General features: G+C 41.6%; 3 protein-coding genes across 8 annotated transcripts in view; 1 reads left to right on the top strand and 2 right to left on the bottom strand.

The window, feature by feature from the left end:
• SASS6 (SAS-6 centriolar assembly protein) overlaps positions 1-267 on the bottom strand; it is a 17,588-nt gene extending 17,321 nt beyond the window's left edge. For both annotated transcript variants that reach the window (XR_008330957.1, XM_053391624.1), the window contains exon 1: positions 128-267. Coding sequence is in view for 1 of the 2 variants with exons in the window: in XM_053391624.1 (XP_053247599.1) it covers positions 128-198 (71 nt within the window). In the remaining variant the exon portion in view is untranslated. The remainder of the gene's footprint in view (positions 1-127) is intronic.
• Positions 263-8,601, top strand: TRMT13 (tRNA methyltransferase 13 homolog). 4 transcript variants are annotated; one of them, XM_053391626.1, is made up of 11 exons: positions 263-437; positions 1,444-1,490; positions 1,669-1,735; positions 2,170-2,232; positions 3,266-3,335; positions 4,073-4,179; positions 4,826-4,993; positions 5,289-5,355; positions 6,458-6,532; positions 7,213-7,624; positions 7,942-8,601. In XM_053391626.1, exons 1-11 carry the CDS (start codon positions 291-293, stop codon positions 8,135-8,137), a joined length of 1,419 nt encoding a protein of 472 aa, XP_053247601.1. In that variant the 5' UTR covers positions 263-290; the 3' UTR covers positions 8,138-8,601. The 4 variants fall into 4 exon arrangements, with proteins under 4 accessions (XP_053247601.1, XP_053247600.1, XP_053247603.1 ...); XM_053391625.1 differs by having other exon boundaries at positions 264-437; positions 3,263-3,335; XM_053391628.1 differs by lacking the exon at positions 1,669-1,735 and having other exon boundaries at positions 304-437.
• On the bottom strand, positions 8,324-20,626 carry LRRC39 (leucine rich repeat containing 39). Of its 2 annotated transcripts, none has more exons than XM_053391629.1 (9): positions 18,382-20,626; positions 17,853-18,064; positions 17,313-17,418; positions 15,345-15,501; positions 13,776-13,912; positions 11,238-11,383; positions 9,522-9,674; positions 9,164-9,303; positions 8,324-8,419 (listed from the first exon to the last, which is right to left on the bottom strand). In XM_053391629.1, the coding sequence occupies exons 2-9, from the start codon at positions 18,011-18,013 to the stop codon at positions 8,370-8,372; spliced, it is 1,050 nt and encodes a 349-aa protein (XP_053247604.1). In that variant the 5' UTR covers positions 18,014-18,064; positions 18,382-20,626; the 3' UTR covers positions 8,324-8,369. The 2 variants fall into 2 exon arrangements, with proteins under 2 accessions (XP_053247604.1, XP_053247605.1); XM_053391630.1 differs by having other exon boundaries at positions 17,853-18,025.

Here is a 20,626-nt window from a genome sequence, read left to right as displayed (position 1 = left end):
TGCGACGGAGATAGGGCGCCCTTCAAGCAATGGAGGGAGTGGGGGGAAGAAAGCCCCCCGTAGGCCATTGTGAGGGGAGACACGGAAAACGCCTCCCTTTGTGGGGAAGCCGCGCCTCGCCGCTCACCTCTCCTCGCAGCCCTGGCACTTGGCCTGCACCGGCACCAACTGACCGAACAGGCTCTCGGCGGCCGCCATCTTGCGCTTTGAGTTTGGCGCCGGCCTCCCGCGGGGCGGAGAAAAGAGGGAAGGAGGCCTCGGGGACGAGCGGCGCAGGCGGAGGAGGCAAGATGGCGGCGGAGGCTGCTGCCGCCGCCGACGCGCCGCTCTCTCCTCAGCCGGGCCGCTGCGCCTATTTCGTGGCGCGGAAAAGGCGCTTCTGCAAAATGGTGCCGGCCCGGGGCAAGCGCTTCTGCGGCGAGCACGGAAGCCGTGAGGTAGTCGCTTTGGAGGCGGAGGGCGGGGAGGAAAGAGAGAGAGAAATGGCCGCAGCTGGAGCTCGTTTCTCACCAGGCGACGTGGAGGCAGAGGGAGAGATTGGCAAACAGCTAGTTCGCTTTCGTTCTAATAAACAATGACCAAAACAAAAAACACCCCACTATCAGATGACCAAAATAAAAACCACGCCGTCGATAAAGACACCCTTCGTTCCAGAAACGAGGAAATGCGCTTTGCACGTGCTCAGAGGCACGGTGGTATGTTGCGACAGATCCACCACATATTCAGTAGTTGGAGATTCCTCGTGGCTTCGTTTATTTCCATGATGGATGAAGGCTTCATCTGTTGCAACACACATATGCTTAGTTCTTCTTTAAATTAATATTTATAGTGGACGACTTGTAGGTACAGTAGTGTATCATTCCCAGGAGGGGAAAAACCACACACACCCTATAAAACTGGAAACTGAAATCTGAAAATATGCGCAATGCAATCCTTTACTCAGTTGGGAAAGCAGGAGACTCTTAATCTCCGGGTTGTGTGTTGGAGTTGGGCAAAAGCTTCCCCGCATTACTGGGGGTTGGACTAGATGACCCTCGAGGTTCCTTCCAACTCTACAGTTCTATAATTCTATGAAGGCATGTTACCCAAAAGTAAGACCCATTGACTTCAATGGGACTTGCTGCCAGGTTAATGTGTATATAGGACAGCAGTCTGAAACATCAGGTCATAAAATAAAAAAAGCTTTCTCTTTTACACATGCTTTTAAGTAAAACTTGTTCCCAGGTAATGTTTTAAGGGTTTGAGTGCAAACTGCACACCCCATTCTATGAAAGCCAATTTTGATTTTGTATTCCGTTCCAGGGTGCTAAATGCAGTTTAGAGGACATGGTCAAGTCCACTGATCTCACTGGGGCCACTCTCTGTATAACATATAACAATACAATCTATTGACTGCTGAAGTAAACACACAGTTTTAAAGTTAAAACTTTTTTTGCCACTCAGGAAGAAAATGGCAGGAAAAGAATTCCATGCCCTTTGGATCCGAAACAGTAAGCATGCTTAATAATAATAATAATAATAATAATAATAATAATAATAATAATAATATCTTTATTGTCATTGCCCCCTCTCAGGGACAACGAAATTACTCGACTGCTTTGTACGCTAACTTTTTGTTTTGAGAACAGTGAACACTGCTGCTAGTTTTCTTTCTGTTTCTGCTTTTAGTACTGTATATGAAGATCAGCTACAAAAACACTTGAAAAAGTGTAATTCAAGAGAGAAGCCAAAACCTGTAAGTGTACATCTAATGAATTAAACAGGGTTTTTAATGGTGTCTCTTAAGCAAAACTGCCTTCTGCAGTGATGTTACTGCCATTCTTCCTTCTGATGGTTCTCCAGTAAGATAAAATCTATGTGGCTTTGTTTGGGTGGTGTTTTTATTACAGTTATGCAGACATGGTTTATAGAGTACTGGGTTCTCTTAAAACTATGGATATAAAAGTCTAAGGCAGGATGCTCTAAAGAGGTGGCCACTAAAGTTTAAAAGAGGGGAATAAGAAGAATGGCATCAAAAGAAAAATGGAAAGGGGATGGAAAAGGAACTCTTTCAGTGAACATTTTAATGAAAGGCTAGGTAAAACCATATAAACATACTGAAAAAGTAATTGTATGTTGTCCTGCCATAATTAGATCCTAACATGATATTTGTTCCACGATTTAATTAAGGTCTACTATGCTCAAGATATTAATGCAGGACTGAAAGATGCGACAGAGTTGCCAGGAGAGCAGGTGAATGATTAAATTTTAATATATGTTGTTTGTTGCAAATGATAATCAAGGAAGCAGTTGCAATATGTTCTCTGGTGCAAGGATACTGCTTCTTGTAAGTGCACATTTCCTTGTGTGTCAATCATGGTTCTGCAGCAAGATTTATTAGTCTAGAAGACAATCCAATGGGCTTAAACATTGATTTTAGCTGACCCATATATTAAACCTCAGTATAGAAAAAGCTGTTTGGTTTTGGTTTTGGACAGAATCATATGCTGCTGATCATTTGAGGCACCACACCCAAAGGGCCGTTGTTCAGATGACTGCATCCATCTTCTTATATGTGCTGTTATCTTCTTCATCCATTGTTGCTGTGGCTGCCTCTGCTGAAAAAGCCCAATCCTATGCCTTTTTGCTCAGGAATATATCCCTCTGAAATCATTGGAGCTTATTTCCGTGTAGATGCATGTAGGACAGGACTACAGGTGCTTATGAATCACACCAGGCAGGATCCACTGATACCATAAACAGCTATATATATGGCATATAAAAAAAGAGCACCAGGTAGGATGTAACTGACAGTTGCCCAGACAACCAAGTTTCTAGATGTGTGTTCACATTTACTAGGTACAGTGAGAAACATCAAGCTCTCCTCCTCAAGGCTTTCCATTCACTTCAATTAGAATGTGTAGACAGACTGGGAGAATTGCACCATTATTCCTTCTGCATTCAATTCCCTTTTATTCTCCTTTGTCTAGTCACTACATTTCCTAATTGGAGAGAATTTGAGGATCATGCCCAGGGGATCCGTACATGATCCCTTCTTCTTGGTGATCAGCACCAGTCCAAGGGCAGGTGCACCTTGTTTGAATCAGATCAAATTTAATACTGCTTATTATATATATATATATATATATATATATATATATATATATATATATGTGTGTGTGTGTGTGTGTGTGTGTGTGTGTGTGTGTGTAGGCTAACCTTTTCTTTTATAAACAGAGAAAAGAATAAAGTTTGTATAAGTTTCCTTTTGTGTACCCTTCAGCAGGTACCGATTTCTGCGCTGTCTAAAGAAGAGTTGGAGGACTTAATTAGAAAGCTAAGAAGAGCAAGTAACTGTGAGTCTGTTTTATTTTTATAAGAGATTACGTCGGTTGTTGAGGAAATAGAGTAGAAATAATCCTAATGGTCAAAGCCTAATGTTTTTAGAATACAGTAGCACCTCGGCTTACGTTACCCTTGGGTAATGTAAACTTCGGGTTGTGAAAGCGGCAAACCTGGAAGTGTTTCGCCGCGCACGCATGCACAGAAGCACTCTACTGCGCACATGCACAGAAGCGGTCCTTCCGGTTGTGGAAACCTCGGGATCCGACCCGAGCTCCAGAACGGATCCCGTCCACAACCAGAGGTACCACTGTATGTAAGGATGGAACTAGAAAACCTTTAAACACCGACTGTTTAAAATATTTTTGCTGTTCAAAATTGTGTACTCTCATATGGTTAGTAACTTGGTCACAGGAGGGGACAGTGTAGTGGGTTGATGGTGCTCACCTGACACCTCTGGTCAGTTGTGTTGCTGCTGTTTGTAAGAGATGGAGGGGCAAGGAGGCGGGGGCATTGCTATGGTGCAACTGCATTGACAGGGGTGCAGCATTTGCTGCATAAATGAGTTTGCCCCATGTTGCCTCTTTTCCCCTCTCCATAAGCAGCAGTGGCACAACCTGTCAAGGTTGGGAGTTGCACAGGCCCATCATGCCATCCTTCCGTGTACAAGATGTATCTACTTGGAAGGAGGTTCTTTGTGACTGCCTCAGTTGAAACTCAGGCAAGGGATAATAATGCATTTCCTCTTCAGGTATAAATTATGTACTTAAGGACCAAATCCTCTCTCACCAAGCTTTACAAGAGGCCTTGAATGACCCCCAAAATGGAGAGGTGGCTTTTAAGCATTTGAAACAACAGGTGAGTACTCTTAGCGGTAAATACTGACTTTAGCAAAACTTTCTTTTAAATTTCTGGTTGATAAATGTCTTGGAAGTGTTAGCATATCTATATATTTTTTTCTGAAATTGCTCTGTGCTTTATGGAGCTTTCATTTACATTTGTTTGTAATGAGTTTGGACATTAAATAAACCCGTGAAATTCTTTAAAAAGTAGATGCCCAAAGAAAATGCTCATAGTATTAAGTAAGCAGAAATCAAAAATAGGTTTGGCTGCAATTTCACCAACTTTTTTTGGTGCATGGGTATGCATTTGCAAAGCAAAGGAACTGTTGTAGGTACAACACACACACACACACACACACACACACACACACCACACAACCTGTTCTGTTCGCTACAGTGCTTTCAAGCCTAATTTTAGCAAAAAGAGGGCCTCTGTGGGTGCATGTCATTGTGGGTGCCACATAGATGACCCCCCTGCATGGAATTATCAGAATATGCTCAAAATAACAATGCAATAATTCAATCCTGCAATCAATTAGTATGGGCAGAATCAGAAGTAGCATTTTAGTAGGTGCTATGGAAAATTCTTCTGATTGTTACGTTGATGATAGTAGAGAGAATTGATTTCGCTGAGCTGATAAATAATCTTTTGACATCTGTAGGCTTCTATATTAGGTAACATGGAAAGACTGCATTTGCTTGAACCTGGCAACTGTTTTGTTGAATTTGGAGCGGGACGAGGAAAGCTGTCCCACTGGGTGGATATAGCCTTACAAGATTCTAAAGATGTGCATTTTCTTCTTGTTGAAAGAGCAACTACTAGGTTCAAGGTAAGGCAGTATTGCAAGCCTTATAACCCACCCACCCCCAGGGGAAGCCAACTCAAGGGTTTTTTGTTTTGTTTTGTTTTTTACAAAAAAAATAAGTTTATCAATAAAAAAGTAAGGCCAAATCTAAACTTGTCTGTTTTAAAGTCCTGCCAATAACAACATTGCAGCAGAAAAAAAATACTGAAATTTTTACTGAACATTTTTTTATTTCATTTGTGAAATATAACTGGAATTTGCCAAGTAACTCTTTTAGGAGGCAATTACTTCATAAATATTTCTTGTTGATTTTTCACAGGTAGATGGTAAGCATAGAAAAAATTGCTTTGAAAGGCTTCAAGTCGATATCCAGCATTTGTGTTTAAGTAAGTTACTCATTCATTTAACTTATGCTTCAGTTTGACAGTAATCATTCTTTATGAACTCTGTGAAAGACAGTGCAGAAAAAAACCCTGGTGATTTTAGAAACAGTTAAAGCAGGATCAGTCCTACTAAACTGAGATTTGAGAACAAGTGTGGTGCAAGAGCAAGAGAACAGAATTTCAGTGGCAAGATTTTATATGCTGTTAGGTATATAAATACAACTTTTCAAATCCATTACTAGACACTCCCCATTTGTATTCCTTAAGTATTAATAATCACAAAGCAGGTCAGATACACAAATCAATTAGAGTGTTTTGGTTTCATGTGCATTACTCTACACATTCAGATTGCCATCAGTGAACTAACTTCAGATTAGTCCTCTGTATATTATTTTTAGAATATTTGTTTGTGGCCAAATGCATTGTACTGAAAAACTTGAAGGCACTGTATCCAAGTGCAGTGGTACCTCGGTTTTCAAATGCAATCCGTTCTGGAAGACCGTTCAACTTCAAAAACATTCGAAAACCAAGGTGCAAAGAGCGGTCTGCCAATTAAATAGAGAAAATTGTGAAAAACAACAGATACACACAGTGGAAGCCATTAGACTTCCAAGGCGTGTTTGAAAATGGAAGCATTTACTTCCAGGTTTTTGGTGTTCGAAAACCGAAACGTTCAGCAACAGAGATGTCTAAAAACCGAGGTACCACTGGCTAAAACTTGATACATTTGACTAGGAATGTGTGTTTGAATTGTTTGGCATCCTTGACCAGTTTACTAAAGGGGTTGGAAGAAGGCTATTGCCTTCACATCCTTATTTCTTATGTGTTTCCCAGAGCTGGCTTCAAAAGAGCTTGTGAGATGGGCTTTTGACTTGATTTACTTATGTTGTTAGATTTGATACTCTTATGTCCTACTGTGCCTTTTTTGGTAATCTTTCTTTTAAAAACCTTTCATCACAGTGTCTCTGGCTGCTCTGTGGTTGGACCAACATGTAATTTGTATGTAAAAGCATACGATTTTCTGTTTTGATTTTCTTCTGATTGCTTGATGCACGTGTGTGTCTGCAGCAGTCAGAAACATGCTGGCTGAGGTTCTCTCTTTCAGATAAGGTCCCGGTTCTTGTGAAAGAGAAGTTGCCTGTGATAGGAATTGGAAAACATGTTTGTGGTGCGGCAACAGGTACAAGACTGTCCTAGTTGGTGAAGAGAGGTGATTGAACTATACAGTGAGAAGTTATCGCTGATTAAAATCACACAAGCCCAAAGGGTCACATGGCTTGGCGCAGGCTTTGACTTTATTCTGAGAATCAGTATGTCATTATCTCTCCTTGGTATATAGCTGAACACATTGGATCTGCTTAAAAATATTCACGGAAATGCAATGTTAGGCTTGTTTCCCAAACTTGGGTCTCTAACTGTTTTCGAACTACAATTCCCATTATCCCTATCTTGCTCACTAGGGATGATGAGAGTTGTAGTCCAAAAACAGCTGGGGACCCAAGTTTGGGAAACACTGATAAGGTAACAAAATAAAGGAGTTTAAGGCAAGTTAATAGAACTTACCAAACCATTTCATAAATAATTGTTGTATTTATTAAGCTGCAAGCCTTCTTACACTTAACTTGGGAGTTGGAGTCCTATTGGGTTGGGCTGCTAAGTAAGAATATAGCTTGAAAATGTTGCACCATAAATATGGCACAATGAACAAAGTTTTTTTAACTGTTGTGGATGGAATCAGGTGAAAAGATGGTTCAGACACCAGAAGAACATGACCAAGATGACATAAATGTTACAAGTTATACATTATTTCTATTGCTCTTTGACGCAGCCACAGTTTAAACAATACTTTTGTGTTCACAGATCTTGCTTTGAGATGCTTAGTTGAAACATATGCAAAACTCTGCGAAGGTGAGAAGGAGGGCCCTGCACCTAAACGCTTTAAGAGCAATGAAACCAGCATAACTTCTAATAATTCTGGTGAATTGCATGGCAAGCCTATAGCAGACAGCTGGAGCCCTGTGGCTGGGGTTGTTATTGCCCTGTGTTGCCATCATAGATGTGACTGGAAGCATTACGTAGGCCAAGACTTCTTCACAAAAGTAGGACTTGGGGCGATGGAATTCAATTATTTTAAAAGAATGACAAGCTGGGCCACTTGTGGCATGAGAGAAACTGAGAGGAAAAGCTATGCAACTCATACAAAGAATGAAGAACAAAGCAATGAGACAGAAGAACATGACCAAGATGAATACAATTTGGATAGCCTGCAAGGGTACGTGATCCTTTTCAGCACAACAGATTATTGAAATAAATAGGTTTTAACATTCTGCATTTGATACTCTCTCAGATATGTAAATATGGAGTATTATTTTCCCTTCCAAAATGTATTTTGTAATTTGTTGCAACCTACAAGATTTTAAAGTAGATCTCAGTCCACAAACGTAAATTTGTTGGTCTTTAAGGTACTGTATGACTTTTAAGGAATTCTTAAGTCGCCCATTTGCATTGCAATGCTCTAAATCTGATGTCCTGATTCCTTGAGATGTTACAATTGCTGTACTTAAAAATATTTTTTCCTTCTGGTTTTAGGCTGTTAACCACTGAGGACCGAAAGCAGATAGGTCAGCTTTGCAAACTGTTGATTGATCATGGTCGGATCGAATATTTACAGCAGAGAGGATATGAAGCTGTGTTACAGCACTATACAGATCACAGCGTGTCCTTAGAAAATGTACTCCTGACAGCTGTGCCTTGTCAGTCTTCATTAACCCCCTCAACTGCTTAAAAGTGAGAGGACTTTAGAAAAAACTGGACACACAGTCTGCAGAACATGTCTCCTCTTCTAACATCCAGTATAGAGCTTACCAAATAGCTAGAGGTTTTTATAGCCTCCTCTGGAAGCAGAAGAAAGGAAACATCAACTTAGTCTTCTTCACTGAGAGAACGCCTTTGTTTGGAAGACATATTCTTGTGAACTTCCAGCAGCAGTGAAAACTCAGACTGGCAAAGATTTTTTTTTACTTTTCATTGACAGCAGCACCAGCTAGCATACCACTTTCCATGTTTTCTGAAAGAGAAAATGTTTAATGGAAGAAATCTACATGCCAAGAAACTTACATTAAAAAAATAATACTGTCAACTTATTTATAATCCTATCTGTTCACCATATCTTTTTGAAAGGTTTTTTAAAAACAAGTTTTTATACTCTTTGCATTATGTGCTTGCATAGAATTAAAGTACTTCGTTGAAGCCTGTTGAGTATTTTTTCCCCTGCCAATGGACTGTAAATTAAATTATACCTTACATGTAACACATAGTTTACTTTTTCACATATTTATGTTTTTTCTTTTAAAATAGCAGTTAGAGGCTCCCACATCAGAACTGGGATTGCATCGCACAGAGAGTGAGCATTGAACCCTTTCTCCTGTGCAGTGAAAACCCTTATTTCTGAAGCTGTAATTTGCCTCAAGAAGGGGTGATTTTTCACCAGAGCTTTCAAAGCTGTTTCCCCTTAGAAAATCTTACGCTACAGGGGGGTGAGGCAGGAAAAATTAGATAGCACATGCAAACATGCTGACAAATCTAGTAATATATTAGTGTTTCCCAGCCTGCCTTGACAGCCCAGAGAGAAATGCCTTTGTTATTTGTTAAAAGTAGCGCCAACAATCTTAAGAAGGAATACATTTCCACCCTGAGGAAGAATAAAGATTAGAAAGCAAAAAAATTACAAGGTTGCATCACATGAAAATATGCCCTTAGCATTTGGTCACTGAATTCAAATATAACTTTTATTTTAATGGTATAAAGATACCTTTTCTGCTGAGCGACTCCTGAATGTATGCGTGCATGAACTGAATGCCATACAGTTCCTGTTCTTCTTCTTCTTCAGGATTCTCACAAGGGGGTAGTGTTACCTCCAGCTTCAGTGGATTGTCTCTGAAGTTGACAAATCTAGTAATGCATTAGGAATTCAAAAAGCAAATGAGGAAGAGCTGTTTCAGGCCTTAAAATCTAATCCTCAGGTGAAATGGTTTGCAGTAAAGTTTACTGGAGTAGTATGTGCTCTTTGAAACCTTATTAGACCACTTCCTCCACAATATTAAGGCAGCGGTGTGTTTTTGTGTCTATGAATATGAACGTTGCGGGCACAGTGATTGCTTTCCTCTCACCTCAGCTCCGTCATGTCCTTTAGGCAGGCAGGAATATCTTGGAGCTTGTTGCTGGTAAGGACAAGTGTGCTCAGATTTTTCAGGTTACAAATGGATTCGGGTAAATGAGTTATTTCATTCCTTTGGAGCCACAAAGTATGTAGGTTTTCAGCTCTGTGAAGTCAAGCAGATACCTTAATTATGAAGAAAACCACTTGGCTATATATACACATTTCTTTACCCCCTGTAATTCTTCATTGCGGTGGTAGTAATGAAGGCTGAGCATGGAGTGCTATGAGCAGTTTCTCTGTGGTATTCGATTACGGAATCTCTGGCAGCTAGCCGAGAATAAATACTGTATTTTTCGCTCCATAAGATGCACTTTTTTCTTCCTAAAAAAGTAAGGGGAAATGTCTGTGCGTCTTATGGAGCGAATGCGTGGTCCCTGAAGCCGAATTGCCCAGGGGCAAAAAGCAGATCATGCTTTTTTTTTGAAAGAGGGAAGTGGGTGTTGAAACAAAGCCGCTGATCGGCAAGCAATCGGGAGCGAGATAAGGGATGCTAGCAATAAAGGAGGCTGCCTGGGAGTGAGGAGGTAAAGACAGCAAACTTGCAAGGAGAGGAGACAGGAAGACTAAAGCAATTAGGAGAGAAATTAGAAGAAAAGGAGGGGCAAAAAACTGCTCCAGCTAAGGAAAAGACTCTAAGGCAAACAAGAGGAAAGGGAGTGTTGAAAGGAAGCAGCTGATCGGTAAAGGATCGGGGAGGGAGATAAGAGACGCTAGAGATAAAGGAGGCTGCTTGGGAGGGGGGAGGTAAAAGCCCATGGATCCTCAGGATTTTTACATTGGCTCACCCCAAATTTACCATCAGATCACATAGCATGTCCATTGCTACAGCCTGCACCAAAAAAATCACGTACCCACTGTTTCGTGGGGCTGCAATGGTGCAAAAATGTGGTCACAAAGCACGGATCCACATGGATTCTCAGGATTTTTGCATTGGGCTACCCCAAACTCACCATCAAATCACATGTCTGTGACCACAGCATGAACCACAAAAATTATACATCCACGGTTTCATTCAGAATTCCCCCCCCCGTGTTTTCCTCCTCTAAAAACTAGGTGCATCTTACGGTCAGGTGCGTAAATACGAAAAATACAGTATCTGCCTGAGATCTTGAAGAGGTGGTGCTTGTCAGGGCTGACAATGTCAAACCATTAGTTTGAATTGGTGGAGGGTAAACCCTTGCAATAGTAACTAACTATAGCATTTCCAGAGGAGAATATGGCCCCCCAAAGTCAGACAGTCATGCCAAAATTGTTTTGTCATTCACCTGTTCATCCCTCTCTGCACAACTCACAAAGAGGGCTTCTATGATCCTCATCAATGTATGAGCCTGAACTGCTAGCTTGGTTTGCACACCCTTCCATTTAAGGACTCACCTGGTAGTCATAGGCATTCAGAATTTCATGCATGTAACTGAGTAGGCTGGTGGAGGAAGAATGGGCAACTTGGTTTCTCTGCTGGCTGCAGAGGAAACAAAGCCTGTTCTGTCCCACGACCAGCAAGGACTTGTTTGCTTTAGGATAAATGATACAATAATACAGCTTGCCTATACTGCAATATATTTCAGTTTTTACTATCTGGTAACAAGACATTTCATTTCAGTAAACTTTGATTGTTACCAATAAATACTGGAAAGCGGCAGGAATTTCCCCAAGGTTTGTAATTTACCTGTCCAGATCCCCAGGGATTTCTGTAATTTTGTTGCTCCCCAAGTCTAACCATTCCAGGTTTGGCATATCCAGGATGACTGATGGGAAGGTGGTGAACTGATTCATACTCAGATCTAGGTGATAAAGCTTCTTCATGTTGCTGAGCTGGTAAAAATGCATAAGTATCTCAGTGATAACAACTTTATGAAGCATGCCGTGGGCTGTAAACATTGAGGAAGCGTTGGATCCAATTTTGGGCTCTTCTGTGCAATAAACCAGTAGTGCCTCACCCTATCCCCCACCCCATGAGGTGGGAGAGAACAGAGGAGATACCTGGACATAACTCATTTTCCTTCAGTCATCTTTAATCCATCCTCCCCATCGATCTTTGAAAGGAAAGTGTAGGTTCCTAAGCATTGTACTACGTGTGCAGGACTTAGCTCAGCAGGTGTCGGGAGCCAGCCAGCAGTAAACAACACCATGCAAGTTGGAGTTAATGCTTTATCAGCAAGAACACTGTCTGCACAGACTTGGCAGAGAGGCCTCATGAGCACAGCAGCACATCCCCGGTAGGTCTTGCCCCATGGTTCAGTTGCCAAGACAGAAAGTTCCTGCCTCCCCTCCTTTCTAGGGTTTTCCCGAGCAATTGGAGACTGCCTGTGTGAAGCAAATCTCTCCTCTGCCCTTTTCATGCCTCTCTTGGTTCTGGGAGAGGGGAGGGAAGCAGGAGGGAGAGACACTCCAAGGACCTTCTGGCGGTTCCCTCACTGTGAGAAGTGTGGTTACAGGGAAGAAGAAGAAGAAGAGTTTGGAGTTTCAAAGCGGCTAACATTCTCCTTTCTCTTCCTCCCCCACAACAAACACTCTGTGAGGTGAGTGAGGCTGAGAGACTTCAGAGAAGTGTGACTGGCCCAAGGTCAGTCAGCAGCTGCATGTGGAGAAGCGGAGACGTGAACCTGGTTCACCAGATTACAAGTCTACCGCTCTTAACCACTACACCACACTGGGAACCAGACAGAGGGCCTTCTCAGTAGTGGCACCCGCCCTGTGGAACGCCCTCCCATCAGATGTCAAGGAAATAAACAACTATCTGACTTTTGGAAGACATCTGAAGGCAGCTCTGTTTAGGGAAGTTTTTTAATGTTTGATGTTTTATCGTGTTTTTAATATTCCGTTGGGAGCCTCCCAGAGTGGCTGGGAAAACCCAGCCAGATGGGCGGGATATAAATAATAATAATAATAATAATAATAATAATAATAATAATAATAGCACTTCACCAGCCTGACTCAATTCTGCCTCTTGGACTCCCTCCCCAACTTCTTGATTCTGGACTTCACTCTGACACAGACTCTTCCAGTTCACTAAACCCTGTTACCTCCTTAGCTTCCAACACCTCTTCCCAGTCTTCTCCTTCAGCCCACTAAAACATCGTCCCAGCACCACTCCCAGGGCTCTGAGCCTTCTTCCCTTGGTGGTTCTCCAACTGCTTCCTCCCACCAGTCCTCTGCGTCCAACGAGGCCATAGACAAAGGTCTGACCTTGCTTGTGCCATTGGCAGCTAAGGTCAGCCACCTCCTTGAGAAGAATCATATTTAAATCAGTGGCACCAGGGCTATGTGTCAGATATAGTCAGGCAGCCAGCTTACTCTTGAATCTAGTCCAGTATACAATACTGTATGAAAGATGAGCCACAACAAAGGGCCTGAGTGACCAGTGGGATATGCTTGTTCAATAAATAAATCGGCCCTGTTTCTATAGCAATGGCTCATTTGCTCTCTTTCTCCGTTTGACTTTGTATAATAAGCACATAAGCCTGCGGGCGTTGTGCAAACAGTATGAAAGGGCCAACACAGAGTCCTCCAAGATATTTTGGTAGAGTGACAAGGGAAAACCAAGCCTGAGAATTTCTGCAAGGAAATGTAACGCACAAACGGCTGCAGAGCAAGCTAGGCAGAGCCATGTCAAACATTACAAAACGGAACGAGGAAGTAGAAGCATGAGTAACCTCTCTGGAAATAATGGATCTCCTTGGAATAAAATAATAATAATAATAATAATAATAATAATAATAATAATAATAATAATTTATTTATACCCCACCCTCCCCAGCCAAGGCCGGGCTCAGGGCGGCTAACAACCAATAATAAAAACAAGTTGATTAAAATACAATTTAAAAACAAGATTAAAATACAACATTAAAACATTAGGATGCAGCCTCTTCACAGGAGGAGAAAGGAAAAAGAAAGAGGGGGAGGGAATCAAACTGATTCTAAGCCAAAGGCCAGGTGGAACAACTCTGTCTTACAGTCCCTGCGGAAAGAAATCAGATCCCGCAGGGCCCTGGTCTCATGAGACAGAGTGTTCCACCGGGCCGGAGGCAGTGTTGAAAAGGCCCTGGCTCTGGTTGAGGCTAATCTAACTTCCTAAGGGCTAAGTTGGCACGTGGTGAAGGAATAGATTCCACATTGGTTACACTGGTATAAAAATGGTAATCGTAAGCAAGTCCCTTGTCACCCTTGTGATCAAAGAAACAGAGAGAATATGGTCTTTCCAAACCTGATGGGGAAGGTCACAGATGTCTCTGTTCACTGCCAGCTCCAGTCTTTCTAAGCTGACACAGTTGCTTAGCTCTTTAGGAACAGATTTAATTTTATTGTAACTGAGGATCAGCTCTTGGAGATTTGACAACTGGCCTGCAAAAGTTACGAAAGAAACAAAAATTGGTGATGATGTTCACTTGTTAAAAGCTTATTTTCCAACAAAGAGCTCTCAGTTTGCATTTCTTAGTGCAGAAAGTATTGATCTGATGTGTAGATATCTTTCCTATTCTAATTCATTCAAGAGGGTTCTGGAAGCTTCTCTGTATGAAAGAAGCTTAATGTTGTTTGGGTTATACCTTCTGGGAAGCTGGTTTGAACTGCTTCTCTTATCTCTTCCAATTAAGGTCATGCTGACTATAAATATAGGCCAGAAGGAGAGTGGGTTTTACTTTCTTTCTCCTTCTATCTCTCTTCTTTCTGTGTGGTGTTCTGTACATAGTATGCTTAGTGCTAAGGTTTAGCCTTATTATGAGTTAAGTTTATAAGGTTTTGTAAGCGCTGCAACTGGATTTCTTGTGGACTGTGCCAATCTTGAATGTACTGGATTTGTGACCATTATGCTCATTTGCCTTCAGCACAAGTAAAGCTCTGCTGGATGAAGTACTATTGCCTCTGGTCTGTTTTTTTTTTTTTTTAATTCTGCTACATGTTTTAAGGCAGGCATGTCCAAAGTCTGTTTTGGGGGCCTAATCCAGCCCACCAGTTGATTTAATCCAGCCCCCATGGCAGTATCTGTCCTGGGGTAAAATCTTAAAAAACCTCAGGAACCTCAATCCTAAAAAAACCTCAACAACTTTGTGGGTAAAGTTGTAAAAAAAGCTGAACAACTTTGCTTGGCCCTCACACATGTTCACTTCATCAAATCTGGCCCTCTTTGAAAAAAGTTTGGGCATCCCTGTTTTAAGGTTTTCCTCCACACGTACAACAATAGCATCCTCTGGAAAAAAATCAGATGAAGACATCAAGAAGGTGAATGCTTTGGAGGGGCCATCTCTGATAGATTTTGAAGGCTCTCTCAATTTTATCTTCAAGACTGTGGAAATGTTAAGCTGGGTCCACCTCATCAGAGACCATATGGGAAGGCCCTCTCTGTGGGAAGCCATCCCAACAGGAATCCCAATTTATTATTATTTTATCTGGCTTGTATACCACTTTATATTTCAAGCAACCTCAGAATTAATTACGTTTCAGCAAAAACCAACAGACGATGCATTTTAAGCCTACAGTAGTACCTCGGGTTACAGACGCTTCAGGTTACAGACTCCGCTAACCCATAAATAGTACCTCGGTTTAAGAACTTTGCTTCAGGATGAGAACAGAAATTGTGCGGAGGTGGCAGGAGGTCCCATTGGCTAAAGTGGTACCTCAGGTTAAGAACAGTTTCAGGTTAAGAACGGACCTCCAGAACAAATTAACCTCTTAACCCGAGGTACCACTGTATTCTTTTCGACGGGGTAAATGTTGCTGTGCAAATTCCTGCATTCCTGATTCAGAAGCAACTACAAGGTTTCATGGCTCAACTCACCGATTTCCCTAGGAATTTCTGCAATGGAATTTCGAGACAGATCTAGAACAATGAGACTCTGAAAGCGACCGATGAATTGAGGGATTTTAACCAGACCAGTTCTGTGTAGTTGCCATTCCTGGAGGTGGTTCAGTTTCAGTAAGCAAGAAGGCAGAGTCTAAATTTGCATGAGACGAAACAAGAAGGAGATGTCAGTTATCATGCCAGATGAACAAGTACAAGAATCCAATCAGTTTGGTGCCAAATAAGACCAGGAACCAATGCAGAACATATATAGCAAATGAACGGCTACTAAGAGATTTTTGTTTATGCCTATATAGTTTTGACACCTTCAATAATCCAGTACAAAGAATATAGGTAAAAACACTGTTTACAATTTCCAAGATTTGGGGGGCAGGGGGAATAAAAATAGTAAGCATTCAGTATGCTAACATAGACCGGATTTCAATACTGTATATTAAAGTCTATAAATGCCAGAGAGCTCAACTTCAACCCAAACCCTCATTACCCACCACTCTCTGACTACATTTGTAGTCGTTGTACATTGTTTGCCATATTTATTTATTTTATTTATTGAATTTATATGCCGCCCTATAGGTCTCAGGACGGACGCAGGTAGCACTGTGGGTTAAACTACAGCGCCTAGGACTTGCTGATCGGAAGGTCGGCAGTTCGAATCCCCGCGACGGGGTGAGCTCCTGTTGCTCGGTCCCTGCTCCTGCCAACCTAGCCGTTCGAAAGCACGTCAAAGTGCAAGTAGATAAATAGGTAGCGCTCCAGCGGGAAGGTAAATGGCGTTTCCGTGCGCTGCTCTGGTTCGCCAGAAGCGGCTTAGTCATGCTGGCCACATGACCCAGAAGCTGTACACCGGCTCCCTCAGCCAATAAAGCGAGATGAGCGCCGCAACCCCAGAGTCAGTCACAACTGGACCTAATGGTCAGGGGTCCCTTTACCTTTACCTATAGGTCTCAGGGCAGTTCACAGAACAAAATCAGAATATAAAACCACATAGCATATTGTTATGAGTCCAACAACTAATGGGCAACCAGTGGCTTAACAAAAGGGAAGAGTTGTTATTTGATGGCTTAATCTCTCTCCCTCTTGCTCTTGGGCTGTCTCACCCATCAGGTTTTGGGGAAGGTGTTGTGATTCTGATTGTCACTTTCCTTTGGCTCAAGAGACTCCAGCTTAGAAGCCCAACTGCAACCCGTCTCCTCCATCCCATTGGACTCAATGACTGCCAAAGCAGGCTGAGAGGAAAGTATTCCTCACACCAAAGATGAGACTAGCTATTGAAACAGAGTGACGGCTCCTATTCCAGGCTGAGGGCGACTGTCGCTGAAGCAACATCAGAGCTCTGCTCTCATGAAGTCTTCAGCCTGAACCTAGCATGGAGCTGTCTAGGGTACTCCTCTGCTTGGCTGAAGTCAGCATTCACAGCAGAATAGCACAGAGAGACCATTAGAAGCAATCTGCAGCTCGAGAGCATCTGAGGGAGAGAGAATGAAACTGGAAGCTGGCTTAGGGAGCTGCGGGGAGCTCAGCACTGTTGATGTGGGAATCTGATGCAGGATTAGTGACTGTGCTTCCTACTTTTGGAAGCCTGCGTATTTCCAATGTGCTGTGCTTCTGTATATAAAAAAACGATAGTATAGAGACACACATCTCCAAGCATGCACACTAATCCAGAATAAAGGAAGGCTTTGTAGCATTGTCCCTGGAGCTCTTCTCCTTCAAGGAGACAGGAGCATATAACAGTAGAATAAATCAGTTGTACCCAACATGGCACCCTCTAGATGTTTTGGACTACAATTCCCATCAGCCTCATCCAGCGTGGATGATTGTCAGGGATGATGGGAGTTGTAGTCCATAATTACTGGCAAAGCTTGGATTAAACTGATGAAATGGAGCACTGAAGCCAGGATAACATTGTAAAATGTTTCATTAGCAGCATCAAGCAAATGATACCTTCCATTCTTCCTGTTCAATCTTTAAAACAGCCCTTCCGTCTTCTGTGATAACTTTTTCTTTGAGCTTGGCCAAACTGACTCTCTCTTCCCAAACAAGCGTCAGCCTAGAAAAAGGTTGTAACATATTAATATATAGAAGGGCTTTTTCTGTGGTGAGGCCCTGGCTCTCTGTCTCCTATATTATTAGTTTTCAGACATCAACCGAAGACATTTTGAATTACCTAAAGTATTACAGTTTGATAACAAGATGCTTAATCCTCAGAAGCAATATGCGTCAGTGTTCCATTGTTTTTGAATTTTAATTTTTAGCTCATACAAGTTTTGATTGAAGTTTGGTGCATTTTGCTTTCTGCTTGCTGTCTATTGCCATGAGCTCCTTTGGAGTATCAGGGTATTCATAAATACCCTAAATAAACCAACAGATCAGGCCTTCAAAGGAGATAGTTCAACTTAATATGTTGCTCCCAATGAAGCTAGGAAATCAATTTCTAAGTCGTTTTTTTGGGGAAGGAAAACTCAAGTCGTATTGACAACCTACCTCTCTGCAGACCTCTGACTGAATGCCTTTTGCTTTTGAAGCTCTTCGCTGATTTTCTGGATCCTGACTTCCCAAAGTGCCTTAACAGCTGTAAACGTGCCGACACAAACTGACGTTTCAGTCATGGCCCTTCCACCTCCCGGTTCAGTGTCTGGTTTCATTTTTCTGCATCACTGTCACATACAGGGGCGTCACACACAAAAGAGGAAAACCTGGCGAGACCTTCAGTGTTAAGAATCATTGATCCCTGCTAACTTTCAGTAATAATAATAAAAAACAATGTACAATGAAAGTGAGGGGGTTCCACAGCCTAAAATGATCACAGCCTCCTTCGCAGGCCTATGTAGTCAAGCAGGCAAAAAGAGGAGAGGCGAGTTATTTATTTATTTTGGACAAAGCCAATCTCACAATTGCTCAGCCGTTTCAAAAGCCTGCTCCCATTTTTAGCCACAAAGCAAACAGATCAACAAATCAGTTGGTAACGCATTCACCTCAGGCGTTTTAACGGAAGCATTTTGTAATGGCTTACCTCAATTATTGGCTGGTTTTCCATGACTCCCCGATTCCTGTGGGACAACAGAAATCGGCTGCAAACCCTGAATGCTTTGCTAAAGCCATTTACAACCTTTGTACCAACTATGGAAGAGTGAAATGCAACGCCTGACGAGTTCTAATTTTAACCCACGACGCTGGCCTGGAATAGTAAGTATTGCTGTGACCAGGTGTCACAGCCCTCTGAAGTATTTCCCCAATTTTGAATCCCTTTCTGCTTTTCAGAACTCGTCATTGTATTCCTACAAGTCGAAGAAAACTCAGCTGCTCTGTATGAAAAAAGAGTTTTACTATATAGCTACTATAAAGCAGCTCTGATTATGATTGGTGACAGGAATCTAAATCCATGAGGAATCCTGGATAGAAGAACTGACAATTTGGGTATATAACAGCAGCCATTTTTTAAGTAAACAATAACGGGGAACAGCCAGAAATGCTTGAGCAGTTTATTGTAAAGTTCCTGGCAGTAACTTCTCTCTCTCAATCCGCCTTCAACTTTCTTATCTTTGGCCAGAATTGGAGCAAGGTCACCCCTCCAGAGAGCGTGAACCCTGCCAACTTTCAGAAGGATAGCTGCAGAGACCAGGGTAGACATTACAGTATAGTTTTTGGATGAATGAAGAAGTAATCACTTAATCTTCCCTAGTGTACTGTGGGCAGTTCTGTGAGCATGAGGGGTGATCCTGCAAAATTGCAAATAGATCCAGGTTTTTGTAGTCAGGACCTTTAAAGGTGACTCTGGGATGAGAAGAACAATAAGGGGGGCACTTTTTACCAGCCAGGGCTGGCAGTCACAAAGGAGGTCTCTCTTCTCCCTCCACAATGAGGGAAAGTTCCTTAAGATTAGAGATCTAAGTTTTGCTCTCTGTCCTAAGTACTGGGACTGAAATGCACAGGTAAAAAATTAGAACTGACCCTTCAGTCACAATGGGGCCCTTTATATGTCCAGCTGTCCTTTGTCAACAACAAGTGCCGCTGTTTTTTGTGTTGAATATATGCTATATGGGAATTTATGGACCTAACAGGTATCTAAAGCCATCTGCAAATAACAAAATATGCATTTTATCAGAGTAATTGTTGAACTGAAATACGATTAAGAAGTATATTAATAGTGAAATACAATTAAGAAGTATATTAATAGTGAAATAATCATTAAGCTCTAACTTAAAATGAGTTTTTATTCATAACAAACTTAATAATGCAAACACATTGGCATTTGGCAATAACCAAAGTTCCTTTAGAAACACAATTTACAAAGACTCATAATTTGGGGGGGGGGGCAAGAGAGTGGAGCCCTAAGCTATAGCTTGTTTAGCGTATACATAAATCCTGGCTGTTGTAAACACTATAATGATTTGCTTCGGTGAAAGGAAGTGAGGAGGGCAACAGAAAAATTGGCATTGCCCAGCCAGATTCTTGCAAAATCTCTTGGTCTTCCCCTACTTCTGATATTCCCACTCATTACTGTCCATTTCTGCTTGTAGCTTGATCTTGCCGCAATGGCACGCTTCCTCTGGGATCTCAATTTACATCCACTTTTCGATCCAGTCTATGTGTCAGCACGCAGGTAAAAAGGAGGCCGAATGCTGTTGGCACTACGGAAAATCTTTAAAGAAACAAGTTTCTGCAGATGAGCTCAATCGGTTGCTTTCATGCGATGAGACGAATAGTGTGTATGCAGGACTTTGTGGATTTATGTTCTTGGTGGATTTAAAGCCACAAAATACCCTCAGATAAAAGTCTCAAATCACAAAGGTTGTAATAAAAGATTTATTCAAGAATAGAAAACAATTTAAAAGAAATTTTAAGACAGTATATAGTAATTGTTTTTTAATCAGCAAAGGTGAATACAAAATTCCTCACAGATCTATATGAGACTTGAGTATTATATCACATCTTTAGGTTTCTAAATCTCAAATATTTTACCTCAACTTTCTTCTCACAGATGACAAGAGGAGTGTTTTTTTTAATAAAAAATTAAAAATCAACATATACTATTCAGAAGTTTGTAGGGATGTTTAACCAAATAACTTTTCACAATGAGGATACAGTACAATATTGTTTGAAAATACGATGTGTGTGCAGTACTAAGCTTCCGTCAAGCATTTTGAGTGTATGATTATTTCCCATATGATTTTTAGAAGCTCATTTTATTTTCTTTCTTTAAAGTGCCTTTTAGTTTCAGTCACGTACAGCCTTTAATCCGGCACACTCACTTTTAA

The sequence above is a fragment of the Podarcis raffonei genome, chromosome 6 (genome assembly GCF_027172205.1).
Source record: "Podarcis raffonei isolate rPodRaf1 chromosome 6, rPodRaf1.pri, whole genome shotgun sequence".
Taxonomy (NCBI): Eukaryota; Metazoa; Chordata; class Lepidosauria; order Squamata; family Lacertidae; genus Podarcis; species Podarcis raffonei.
This window is presented reverse-complemented; position numbering and strand designations above follow the sequence as displayed.

Bases quoted from the DNA above. Each gene is read 5' to 3' on its own strand.
- TRMT13 (XM_053391625.1), top strand. From the start codon at position 291: ATGGCGGCGGAGGCTGCTGCCGCCGCCGACGCGCCGCTCTCTCCTCAG. The intron at 2,233-3,262 runs GTGAATGATTAA...TGTACCCTTCAG, and splicing joins CAGAGTTGCCAGGAGAGCAG to CAGGTACCGATTTCTGCGCT. The intron at 5,356-6,457 runs GTAAGTTACTCA...TCTCTCTTTCAG, and splicing joins TATCCAGCATTTGTGTTTAA to ATAAGGTCCCGGTTCTTGTG.
- LRRC39 (XM_053391629.1), bottom strand. From the start codon at position 18,013: ATGAAACCAGACACTGAACCGGGAGGTGGAAGGGCCATGACTGAAACG. The intron at 17,419-17,852 runs GTAGGTTGTCAA...ACCTTTTTCTAG, and splicing joins AGTCAGAGGTCTGCAGAGAG to GCTGACGCTTGTTTGGGAAG. The intron at 15,502-17,312 runs GTATCATTTGCT...ATGCAAATTTAG, and splicing joins TTGAACAGGAAGAATGGAAG to ACTCTGCCTTCTTGCTTACT.